Source organism: Heloderma suspectum, chromosome 5, assembly GCF_057233095.1.
Source record: "Heloderma suspectum isolate Gila_16-S chromosome 5, 16-S_ref, whole genome shotgun sequence".
NCBI classification, from domain to species: domain Eukaryota; kingdom Metazoa; phylum Chordata; class Lepidosauria; order Squamata; family Helodermatidae; genus Heloderma; species Heloderma suspectum.
In genome coordinates, this window is record NC_139462.1 from 32,103,082 (window position 1) to 32,116,343 (window position 13,262).

General features: G+C 42.9%; 1 protein-coding gene across 28 annotated transcripts in view; it reads left to right on the forward strand.

Moving 5' to 3' along the window:
• Window positions 1-13,262, forward strand: part of RAP1GDS1 (Rap1 GTPase-GDP dissociation stimulator 1) — a 135,385-nt gene that overhangs the window by 56,283 nt on the left and 65,840 nt on the right. For 13 of the 28 annotated variants that reach the window (XM_084855664.1, XM_084855666.1, XM_084855672.1 and 10 more), the window contains exon 3: window positions 11,765-11,887. In XM_084855664.1, coding sequence (XP_084711790.1) covers window positions 11,765-11,887 — 123 coding nt within the window. Of the gene's footprint in view, window positions 1-7,567; window positions 8,835-11,764; window positions 11,949-13,262 lie in introns of those variants that run through there. The other 15 variants (XM_084855685.1, XM_084855678.1, XM_084855680.1 and 12 more) reach the window with 5 other exon arrangements.

Here is a 13,262-nt window from a genome sequence, read left to right on the forward strand (position 1 = left end):
ATGATAAATAAAGACAGTAATATAAATTTACTCGGAAACAATGAAAATCCTTGTTTTTGATGTAACAATATCATTGGATTAAATAACAAAGCATACATTTTAGCTGTGATCTGGGGCTGAACTCCTCAGGCTGATTCTTAGCGTGTCACAGTTACATATCCACTTTGCACGGCTGTCATCCGATAAAGTGTGGGGAAAGAGCTTTCAGTACCTTCTCCTTAGCTCACTTTTAAGCAATTTGCATTGAAGGACCCACTCTTCATTTCAGCATTTGAAACTGTTCTCTCTTGTGCCAGTGGATTTGTGAAAGGGAAAGTGATCAGCAGATTTTTTTTTAAAAAAAATGGAATTTTGATTTAGAAAGAAAATTGGAGACGAAGGTACATACAAAGTTTTTTCCGGGGAGGTACCTCAACGAGTTAGTTCTTGGGCCTTAAATTCCAGGCTCAAATGTGGACATCATCAGACATTGGTAAGGGGTGCTCCTCTCTCTTTCTTCCTCTCCCCTCACCAGCCAATGCAAGCTCTCCTGGAGGCTGGAGTTTTACATAGTATTAAGGAGTCTCTGTTGCAGTAATGAAATAAAATACAGTATTGATTGCTCTATAAAATGACTCTCATCCAGCTCTTGAGCTACATTTACTGCACCCTAAGACTCAAGAGCCTGCTGTTTTTTTGTGCTCGGTGTTTCATGCAACACTTTGAGAGTGCCCATGGGGAAAGACTGGTATATTGGTGCAAAATACAATAATACTCTACCTAATTGGCACCCGCTGAATTAGTATAGCTGCCTATTTGAAAATTTCTCCCAGAGCTTGTTAGCCTTTATGATACTGAATGACAATAACTTCGAGCAAAGGGGTATGAGGGATACATGGACCATAGTCTTTAACATAACAGTCTTTAACATAAATTCTAGCCTGTGGAGAACTAAGTACCATTTGATGATTATGCATATGGTTACATATTGCTGTTTTTGGCTTGCCCTCTTCTATGTTGTAGAATTCTGCCTATAGTGGGAAATGTGCACATCTGAGGCCCCCACCTGAATCACTGAATTGCAGCTGAAGTTCTGGTCTGAGGTTAGTTTCTTTAGCCAGAAGGAGAGGAAAGCAGGTCTTGAGCTTGTGATGCTCTTGCTGCCTCGCCTGCCCCATCCCCCTAGAAAACAATACCTAACCTGGTGCAGTACCAGTCCAGCAATAGATTATAGGTTCAGGAAAGCTCAAGTACAGACAAGGTAAGTATTGCAGTGTTCTTTCAACAAGTACGACCGGCAACAACATGTTGTTATATATCTTCCCTCCTAACAGGAATGTTCCTGATCAGGGTTCCAACCACCCAATCCCTCCAAGGGCATTCCACCATGCCCCCTCCCCTCACTCCCAGTTTTCTGTCTTTATTTTCCAACAGACACTAAATATTCTATATTTACTGAGTATGTTCAGTCTTCATTGGACTGGGTTTGTGTGTGTGTGTGTGTGGGGGGGGCTTTAGGCTTGTTGTATGTTTAAAGAGCTTTTGTACTTCTGCAAAGTGTGGTTCTCCTGAGCATGCTCATACCTCCATCTTGGCTCCATTTTGACTGATTTTTTCCTGGCACCACTAACTGAGTTATCTATTAGAGGAAGTGTGTTTAGAGGAGATCAGGGTGGGACAAAGGTCTTCTTGAGCCCAGTACGTCTGTCCCACACCAGACACACAAATGGATGCATGACCATCAGGACATAGTTGTATTTATGTTGCAACCACACCCAGAAATAAAGAAGTGAGGCATGTGGAGTTGGGTGGATTAGGGCCACAGCTTTATTAATGTACAACCAAAGATATCTGCAGTGGCAATAGCTGTGCAGGTATTTCTAATTCTGACTAGTAGTGCGAGCCCAACCTGGCCTTGAGTCTGGGGTCAATTCCACAGCTGTCCTTGACCTCTGGGCTGCATCTTTTAGGTATTGAGGCATGCCCTCCTGAGCCACATCACCTTGAATCACATGACTCTTAAGTCTGTGACCCACTTGGGCCCCAAAGGGATTCTCACTTGGGCCCCAAAGGGAGAGGGACAGGGGAGTGTGACCCTGTTGATTCTTCTGGACTTCTCAGCGTCTTTCGATACCATCGACCATGGTATCCTTCTGGATAGGTTGCCTGGGTTGGGAGTTGGAGGCACTGCACTACAGTGGTTCTGCTCCTACTTGGATGGCCGATTCCAGAAGGCAGTGCTGGGGGATTATTGCTCTGTGCCATGGCAATTGTGCCATGGGGTTCCACAGGGCTCTATTTTATCCCCTATGCTGTTTAACATCTACATAAAACCGCTGGGGGAGATTATCCGGAGGTGTGGGCTGAGGTGCCACCAATATGCGGATGACACCCAGCTCTACCTCTCTTTCTCATCAAACCCACGTGAGGCAGTGGCTGTTCTGAATCAGGGCCTGGGCATGGTAATGGACTGGATGAGGGCCAATAAACTGAAACTCAATCCAGACAAGACGGAGGTACTGTTAGTGGGTGGTTCGTCTGCCTGGCTAGGTGATATTCAACCTGTTTTGGAGGGGGTTGCACTCCCCCTAAAGGATCAGGTTCATAGTTTGGGGGTGCTCTTGGATCCAGAACTGTCACTTGAGGCACAGGTGAACTCAGTGGCACGGAGCACTTTTTATCAGCTTAGGCTGGTATGCCAACTACACCCTTATCTGGACAGAGATAGCCTAGCTACAGTTATCCATGCTCTGATAACTTCTCGTCTGGATTACTGCAATGCGTTATACGTGGGGCTGCCTTTGAAAACGGTCCGGAAACTTCAGCTGGTCCAAAATAGGGCAGCAAGATTGTTAAGAGGGACTGGCCTGCAAGCTCATATTACGCCAGTACTTTTCCAGCAGCACTGGCTGCCAGTCCATTTCCGGGCCCGATTCAAAGTGCTGGTATTAACATTTAAAGCCCTTAACAGCTTGGGGCCAGGTTATCTGAAGGATTGCCTCCTCCCATATGTGCCTGCCTGGACCTTAAGATCATCGTCAGCGGCCCTTCTCTGTGAGCCCCTGCCAAAGGAAGTGAGGCGGGTGGCTACTAGGATGAGGGCTTTTTCTGCTGTGGCACCCCGGCTCTGGAATGAGCTCCCTGGTGAGGTTCGCCTGGCACCTACATTGTATTCCTTTCGGTGCCAGGTGAAGACCTTTTTATTTTCCCAGGCATTTTAGCATTTTAGCTTTCTAAACTTTTAGCTTTGCTGTTTTAAATCTGTATTTTAAACTCCTGCACTGCTGCTAGGTTTTATTGTGGTTATATTGTTATCTTGTGGTTTTAATGTTCTATATATTTTAAATTGTTTTATTGTGTGCTGTTTGGTTTTAATTTTTGTGAACCGCCCAGAGAGCTTCAGCTATTGGGCGGTATAGAAATGAAATAAATAAATAAATTCTTTTCCCTGCCCCCAAACCCCACAATCGTGGCTGGCAAGTCAGGGGAATTCCTTTTCACCTCCTCCACGCCTCTGGGAGTTCACTGGCTCATGTGGGGCTAAGTATGGCATTTCTTTCGTCAGTGGTGAACTAGAAAAAATAATATTTTGAGGCATGAGGGGGAGGCGGACTTTTGTTTTTTTTCAAGGAGGGCAAGCATTTGTGCTGTGCATGCAAGTTCTTAGTGAAATTATGCTCTACAGTTTGAGGAAGGTAAAGGAGAACTTAATTTTTAGGAGGAGGACTCCTTCCTTCACTTGCTTCCTGTAATGCTGCCATTTATGTCAGTTATAGAAGGCATCTTTTGAAATAATAGCTCCAGATAAGAGTGCAACCTTCCTAAATTATTTGAAGTGTATTATAGCTGGAAAGTAGAAAATCAAGGATTTAGAAATATTGCAGAGTTGGTGTGTTAGCAACAAGGGTTATTATGTCAATGAATTAAATTGATTTAAAATTGTACGGTTGCTGATTACTATATTAGAATATATAACTATTCGTTCCTTGGCTGTATTTAAATTTATGTATTTATTAAATCATTTTAAAATATAAGATACATTGTATTTTTTATTTTTGTATAATAATGGATATAGAAAATGGATCATGACAGTTTTCAAATTTCATATTTATTTATTTATTTATTTATTTATTTATTGCATTTATACCCCGCCTTTCTCCCTCTCGCAAGGAACTCAAGGCGGCTTACATTATCCTCCTCCTCACCGTTGTATCCTCACAACAACAACCCTGTGAGGTGGGTTGGGCTGAGAGTCTGTGACTGGCCCAAAGTCATTTACATGGAATTCAGTTTTAATTTTAAAAAGAAGAAAACATTCAGAGTCAAATTTGAAATCTTATTTATTCTACATCTGTTTTATGCCCTGAAATGTGACCCCTGTAAATTATTAGGCTTTTATAAGACAATGTACAAAATGTTGAGAGTATGGTGGGGTGGGCTTTTGTTTTTGTTCTTTGTTTTTGTAACACAGCTACTGAAAGCAAGGTGACAAGAATTGGTTGTCTTCTGATAAGGAAATAAAAGATTTGTATACTTAATGGCTGCTTTCACACATAATGCTAAGCCATGGTTTATGTTAACCATGGTTTGTTGCTTAAGCCATGAATTGTCAGGCTGATGAGTAAACAAACTGTAGCTTATTTCCCCTATTTCTAGTTTGTTTCTCTCCTACCCATTTTGCTAACCTTCAGCGTGGTTTCATTTTCAGGCTGCTCCTGGATGTTCTGTTTCGGGGCAGACAGCAGCACAAACATCCTAGGGATAAGCCATGGTTCTGGGTTCAGACTTCACAATAGGCCATGGTTTAAACAAGCAAGATATTGTAAGCCAATAACAAACCATGGTTTCTATTTGTGGTTTATAGTTGATTAACAAAACAAAGGTATACAGACTTGGGGGAATTCAAAGGGCAAAAGGTGGATGGTTGGATACACTACCACATATTCATGATTGCACACTTCTATACTTTTTATGCTAGGTTCACAAGATCTCCTTTGTCTACATTTTCCTCCCCCACCCTCCCCAGTTGCTAAAAGAGAAAGATGAACACTTTACGTCATGTTGCATGTGGCTGATCATAACTTATTTATACATTCATCCTCTTCTCCTTTGATAAGTGCATGTGGGAGGGACATTATGAAGTAAAGATAATTTTCTGCAGTACTTGCTACAGATTTAGAGCACCTTTGCAATTACAGTACATAATTTTCCCTCAAAAGAATAAATCACACATGTTACTGGGTTAATAAAGAGGGGGGAAAGAACTTGTGTATGAGTCACTCATTTTTAGAGTGAATGCTATTCCCTTTGGCTTTATACTAGCATTTTACGGGAGATTTAGCATGGTATTTACAATTGCAAGTGCTTCAGGAGAGTCTGTACTTTACACTAGTATATTGCATGTCTGAGCAATGCTGCTGCCGTTTAACCAGCATTTATTGAGGATAAAACTTAATTAAAAGCAGCCTTCCTCACAGATTAGGTTGTTGACTAGATGGTATATATCCTGCCTTCTCTTTCATTGTGCTCGGAGTACTATATATTAGGGTTCTCAGGCAGACTGCTATCCAGGTACTAACCATGCCCAGACCTGCTTAGATTCAGAGATAGAACTACATATTCCACCTGTAGTTCATTTTTGGGCCCTGCAAGGGAGATTTTAAAGCTCTTTGCAACTTAATGCAGTAATCCTAACCCATAAGCAGAGCTAGCCCTACCATTAAGCAGAGTGAGGAGACTGCTTCAGGCGGCAGATGCTGGGGGAAGTAAGAGCAGCTTCCCAGCTGTTCCTCATGAACCCTGGCTGTTCCCCTCTGTTGAAGGACAGAGCTCTGTGTGTCACACAACATGTCCTGGGCTCTCTAAACTATCCTGATGCTTCAAAGTGGTGGAGGATTCTAGCCCTTTGCCACTATTGAAGTAAATTTCACCTGCCAGTCCAGTCAGAATATTTCATGTGGACTGGGCAGAGGGTGCCATCTTGTCCTTCATCTCAGGCATATGTAGTGGAGGGAAAGCTAAAGAGAGACAAGTGACAGGCAACTACATTAGTGTTTTGCCTTTGTAACTTAGGCCATGCTGGCTGGGGATCATGGGAGTTGTAGTCTATCTGAAGGGCACCAGGTTGGAGAAGGCTGGGTTAAATGTCTTTGATGATGATTTCATGCCTATAAACACATCTAATTAATTCATTTTGAAATCTTTTACTAAATGACATTTGCCACTTTCCCTGTCATGCCTAGATTTCTTATATTACACAACCAAGCCAAATAACTTTAGAAGTGAAGAACCCATATTTTCAAGACCAGATTGCTTGTTCTACTCTTTCAACCAAAAAGTTCAGGAATTCTGTTTCGTGTTTGTGTATATGTGTTTATTTTAAAAACTCCTTTATCTGCATAATGCGCTGTACTCCTTTTCATAAGTTTGTTAAAAATGAAAAGAGCCCTTGTATGCATAAGAGGCAAAGTGTAGTTTTAAATAACAGCAAGTTATCCACACATTTAAGGGGTTTGCAGAGGAGAAAAATGCAAAAGCGGTTTAGCTCTGGAATCTTGAGCAGCAGTTACCTAGTGCTGGCATTTTGGGTTCACAAGTTTTGTTACATAAATTCAGGCAGATGGGTGAATTCAGCAGGCTGTGTTGTTCAGCAGGTCAGATTGTATCATGTTGAGGAACCCCTCTGGACTAGCAGTCTGAGTCAACATTTGCAGTAGTGGCTAAAAGGCAGAAGTGTCCATCACTGTGCCAGATCTCCCTCCTCAGCTGTTCCATCAGATTTGAGAGGAAGAAGCATGGGTCATGATGGTGCCCTCTTCTCCCTCCTCCAGTTTTAAACCCTGGAGCGCTAGAAATGTTGCCACCCATCACTACTACGATAAGATACAGGAACGATTAGGCAACTGCACTGAATATGAACTTAATAAAAGGATAGCATTGAGAATTCTTGCCAAAAGGAGCTTAAAAGTTGTTTGACAGTCACAAAGTGGGTGATGTGTTAACAGCAGCAACTGTAGCAATTTACAACAAGGGGCTCTTAAACTGGCTTTTATTGCCTGTCAAAATGGAAATAGAAAAAGGTTACTTTTCACATTATTTAAAGGATACTTAATATTTTCACTGCAGTCTGACAAAGCATTTGTTAGCTATTGTCTCACTTCTGCTAAGCACTCTGGATGGAGTCTTAGCCTCCAGCACTTCTCAGTCACTTCTTAGCAGATAGATATTTGCAGAGAGAAAAATCCCAATTTGTTTTCAGATTCTCTCTGCAACTTCCATTAGACAAGTGTCAACACCGTACTGTCCTATTCCCAGGTGTTAGATATAAATAACCAATATTTGCCATTTATATACCACTTCCTGGTTCTGAAAGTACATTATCTCAGTAATCCTTACAGTAACCCTCTAAGTTAGGGCACTGTTGTTATCCTTGTATTGGTGATTGAAGCTTGTTGGTGGGAGATTCAGGACAGATAAAAGGAAGTACTTCTTCACAGTGTATAGTTACACTATGGCATTCACTTCCACAAGACGTAGCGATGGCTTTAAAAGGCGACTGGACAAATTCATGGAGGATAGGTCTATCAGAGGCTACTAGTCCTGATGGCTATGTGCTACCTCCAGTATTAGAGGCAGTATGCCTTTGTATACCAGTTGCTGGGAAACATGGGTGGGAGGGTGCTGTTGCACTCGTGTCCTGCTTGTGGGTTTTCCCTGGGCCACTGTGTGAACAGAATGCTGGACTAGATGGACCTTTGGTCTGATCCAGCATGGCTCTTCTTGTGTTCTTATGTTCCCTCCAGGATCAGAAGTAGCATACCTCTGAATGCCAGTTGCTGGTCGATATGAGCGAAAGGGTGTTACTGCCTTCATGTCCTACTTGTGCGCATCCCAGAGACATGTGGTTGGCTGCTTTGGGAAGCAGGGTGCAGAACTAGATAGGTCTCTGCTGATCCAGCAGAGCGCTTCTTATATCCAATCATAGAGCTAAGGATTTAGGGGAGGGTCTATAGCTCAAGAGCATATGCTTTGCATCCAGAAGGTCACAAGGCCAGTCCCTGGCATCTCCAGTGAAAAGGGTCAGAGAGCAGGTGATGCAGAAGACCTCTGTCTGAGAACCTGTACAGCTACTACTGTTCAGAGAAGTTAGTGTTGGGCTAGATAGGCAAATCTGACCTGGTATAAGGCGTCATTCTATGTTTTGTTCGTATGTTTCTAATGTGTGAAATTGCCCATATGGGTCCAATTCATTTCCCTAAGAGATAGCATCCCGTCCGGTTATTCCGGGATAAACGATCATCAAAACAGTCCCTTAGTTCAAAGATTGCAACCACAAGCAGAATCCCACTTGTGTATGGTAAGTGGTTCTTAACATTCTCATATACTCAGAGCTATCATTAAGCATTTTGGTATCCTAGAATATTCAAATATTGCACCCACTCTGTCCCCTTCACCTTGAACTGGATCTGGGGGGGGGGGGGTTAGACCAATTTGTTTTTGTCCTTGCTGACTGATGATTTGTCCAACTCACAATTGTCTCCATCACCTACCAGTACTTTGCCGTCTCCTGAGATCCTTCTTCACCATTCAGTGAGTAAATGGGCCATGTTAAATAGGGCTAGAGGTGAGGCTAATGTAGCCCATATGGTTTGCTGAGGCCAATGTATAATGTTGACTCAAGGTTCTTCTATCCTGCATTATGACTGCTTTTTCCATGAACACTTCCCATGCTTCTGATTTAGTGCAGAAGTACCAAACCAGTGCAAGAAGGTCCTATGTACGTGAGACCTCTCATTTTGGAAGATGACGTGATGATGCAAAGAATCAGAGGAAGAAAAAAAGAAAACTGGCAAGATGTTAGTTTTCTTTGCATGGCTTGTTATGCTAAGAGAAGGATTTCTGGTAATCCAGTTTACACCAGATGTCTGTTTATACCTGTCACTGTGTTTTATTGATACCTGCTGATGTCCATCACATAAACTGGAGCATCTCTGCCACTCACAGCTAACCTGAGGCAAGAGTTTAATTTTATTTTCTTCACTTCTTTTCAGGATACATTTTATCCCATTGATTTAATTTGCACAGCTAACAAGTCCATCAAAACCGTAGATGACAGGAGAAAGTCTTTGCTGTGTAAGGTTCTCTGTAGTGCAGCAAGTAGAATCACACTATTGTATCTTGCATGGTAATTGTGGATAATATTGTAGGGATCATTAAAAAAAATCAGTGGAGATAATCCACTGGGAACTTCTCATCTGTTCACCTTATTACAAAGAATGGGAAGCACAATGGGGTGTTTGCAAGAAAAGCTCCCAGTAGATTGTGACCAGTGAAAGAAGAATCTCTAAAAGAAGAAAAAGCCTCCGCCCTTGGCTTCTTTTAATTCTGAAATTTTAAGCATCAATTCCTCTCTGATATGCAAGAACACCCACAATTATGTGTTTGACTTTTCCTGTTGTTCATTAAAGAAAAATGCATATTGTTTGAAATTGTCACATTTCTTGACCTCCTTTGGAAAAAGCCCATTGTTGCAGTAGAGAAGTCTCCATCAGTTCGATGGGTTGCATTTTGGTCTCTGTACGCCTGTGCACAACGCTTTCTTGGGAAGGTGTGTACCCAGAGAATAGGGTCTCACCTATGCTGGAGAGGCTGACTCTGCAGAGGGAGATGAGAAGGGATATGGAGAGCTGTCATAGGGTCCGATTCAGGCAGAAGCAATACGTCACTGGGTGCTGGCTTTTTCCCTTAGGCACAGGCCCCCTGATCCAGATCAGGACCGCAGCGAGGAGCAAAGGGTTGAGGCGTCCCTATCTCCCACGCTAAAGTCCCAGTTGAGATCATGTCCCCTGTGATTTTTAGTAGGAAAAAAGAACTGGCATAGCTGCATGCCAGCTGTTAAGGGTAACATATAGTTTGATTCTTAGTTGATAGCCTTGATCACAGAGGTCTTGTGTAGGTAAAACACCCATCTGAGCAACATAAAGGAAGGACAGGATACTGCTATAAAAAAACAGAGTAAAACTAGCATACTACATTTGAATCCATAGTTAGTTACATATTGGACCACAACACTCTCAGTGGCTGGGTTCAGATGATCACAGGAGGAAAAGAAGGTGCAGTAGCTTCTTTTCTCTGCCTTGCAGGTGCCACTCATACGACTGCCATTTCCCTAATTACCCACGATGTGGTGCAGGTTATCATGTCGGCCAAACCTGGCAAAGTGCGCAGCAGGGGTGGTTTCTAAACCACCCCACAACTAATGGCTTGTTGTAGGGAATGTGGGGTGGTTTAGAAGCTCCCCCGCTGCGCACCTTGCCAGGTTTGGACAACATGATAACCTGCACTGCAATGTGGGTAATTAGGGAAATGGCGGTTGCACAAATGGCATGTGTGGAGCAGGGAAAAGAAGCCACAGTGGCTTCTTTTCCCCCTGTGATCGCTCGAATCCAGCCAGTTGCTCATTCAAATTTGTTTAGCACTTGTTCCCAGATTCTTGTACAGTCCTGTCTCTCTCCTTCTAGAATGCCATATCTATTTTTCTACTATATATTGGTCTGTAATATTAACTGAAACGCTTTCAAAACGCTTTTAAAGCTCCCCCTTATAGGGCAGGGACCATAGCTCAGTGGAAGAGCACCTGCTTTGCATGTAGAAGGTCCAGGTTCAATCCACGGAATCTCCAATTCAAAGTCTCATGTAAGCAGTTGGTGAGAGAGCCCGCTGCCTAAGCCCCTGGAGAAGCTGCTGCCAGTCAGGGTTGGCAATACTGGGCTAGACAGATAAATAGTCTCACGTGATATTTCAGACAGCTTCATATGTAAACCAATGGCCATTATCAAATAGCAGTGTGTTACTGAAACATCAGTGCCTGGATTGCTTGTGTATGCAATCCAGGACTATAATCAGGATTTCCTTTTAGGTGTAAAACTCAGGGCTAAAGAAAATGTGATGGTTATCCCGCTTAGTTTAGCTATGCACGATAGGCTTCCTTATGATGGTATAGGTGTATGTGGCCCACAGCTCAGGACTGTGGTGCTCGGGGGGTGGGGTGGGGAGATTTTGGGACCTGTTTTCCCAAAATTTTGGGACTTGCATTCGTCCCAAAATTCCCAGCCCCACCATGGCAGGCAGGTGTGTGTGTATGTGTTGAAAAAAAGAAAAATGTCTCCATTGGAGTCAGTGGAGACTCCCCCCCCCCTTTAATGCCCACCTCCCCTTGCAGAGAGGTGTAACTTAAGGGAAAGTGGCCATTACCTTAATACCCCCTCCCAGATTGCCACACCCCCAATCTGAATTGGGGCCATGTGTGTTACACCAGTGGAATGAAACCTATCTCACATAGCTAAACTATGCATGATTGCCAGAACATTTACTTTGGCCCTCAGTAACCTACTTCTTGAGAGTGCCTTGGACTGCAAGAAGATCAAACCAGTCCATACTCCAGGAAATAAAGCCAGACTGCTCACTTGAGGGAATGATATTAAAGGCAAAACTGAAGTACTTTGGCCACATAATGAGAAGACAGGATACCCTGGAGAAGATGCTGATGCTAGGGAAAGTGGAAGGCAAAAGGAAGAGGGGCCGACCAAGGGTAGGATGGATGGATGATATTCTGGAGGTGACAGACTCTACCTTGGGGGAGCTGGGGTGGGGAAGCTCTGGCGTGGGCTGGTCCATGAAGTCACGAAGAGTCGGAAGCGACTGACCGAATAAACAACAACAAAAAACCTACTTCTTGCCCCTTCTTTTACAAAAGTCTGTGTTGTTTGTATTACTCTCTTTTCAGACACAGAGACAAGTGAAAAAATCCAGAAAAGTGGGATCCTCCAGGTGTTTGCAAGTCTGTTGACTCCCCAGTGTTCCTGCACTGCAAAAGTAGCTAACATCATAGCAGAAGTAGCCAAAAATGGTGAGGTTTTCCACAAGGCCTTTTCTGCTGGAACATCTTCAGTTTTGCAGCTCACTTGTCAGTATGTTTTACTTCATTTATGTTTTCATTTTATAGAATAGATGTTTTTCATTTCCCTTTCTCTCTCCACTCCTTCTGTTTTGTTCTTTCTTGATAATAGATTAGTTCTTAGTCATCCATTTGCTAGATGTATCGAAGCAGTACAGAGTTGCAATCCTTTTTATAACTGTTGTAGCAATTCCATTATATATTTTTATTATTAGGCAAAACTGAAAGGGCAGACAGTCACAGTTGTATTTACCAATAGCATTGCACATACATTTGTACAAAGTTTGTGGGTTAAATTTTAATTCTATAACTTGTATTGATGCACTAATTTGGTGTTAATTTTCAGTGCATTCTTGTATACATTGTTCTATCTATTTTCAAAGAAACCCTTTTGTTAATGTCATCCCATTGCTGTTTAGCCAAACTTTGGATTTTTCTCTAAAGATCTTATTAGGGCCATTCTGATACGTGAGACTATGCTGCAGAAGAAGATGCAAGTGAGTCTTTACTGATGGCATTTTCAGAAGGGCCTAGCAAACTGAATCCAAATGCATTGTGATGCTATACTCAGCAAGCTCTTCAGCTACTGCAAACTTGGTCTCCTTGGGCTGCTGTTAACTTTCTTAACAGATGCTTGAACAAATCTAACAGGAGATGGGGTGGAATAGAGCAAATCTAACTGTGATCCAGTAACTGGGGCCACGGTGGCTTAGTGGTTAAGACGCTGAACTGCAGACCGGAAGGTCGGCAGGACAGCAGTTCGAGACTCGAGTGCCGCGTGACGGAGTGAGCTCCCGTCTTCAGTCCCAGCTCCTGCCAACCTAGCAGTTCGAAAGCAAGAAATTGCAAGTAGATAAATAGGCACCGCTTCGGCGGGAAAGGTAACAGCGTTCCGTGCACCTTGGTGTTCAGTCACGCCGGCCACATGACCATGGAAGCGTCTTCGGACAGCGCTGGCTCTTCGGCTTAGAAACGGGGATGAGCACCACACCCTAGAGTCGGACACGACTGGTTGGGGACACCTTTACCTTTCTTTTTTAACTTGGGAGAGGTTTGAATTTACAATAGAGTAGTGCTTATGTACTTTATCTAATGGTAAACCCTCACTGTTGCTTGAGATGGTGTAGTGGTGCCGCCATTCCTCTCCCATCCTCTTCTAAGGAAACCTTGAATTTTAATGGGCTGGATAGCAGGGGAAGTGGGGGATTAAATTAAATTTCTTAATCCTTTTGGAAGATTCTAGTCTAGAAAACCAACTGGTCAGTTTCCATATGATACTGGTAGTTCATTATATATTTATTTGTTACATTTATATCCCGCCTTCCTT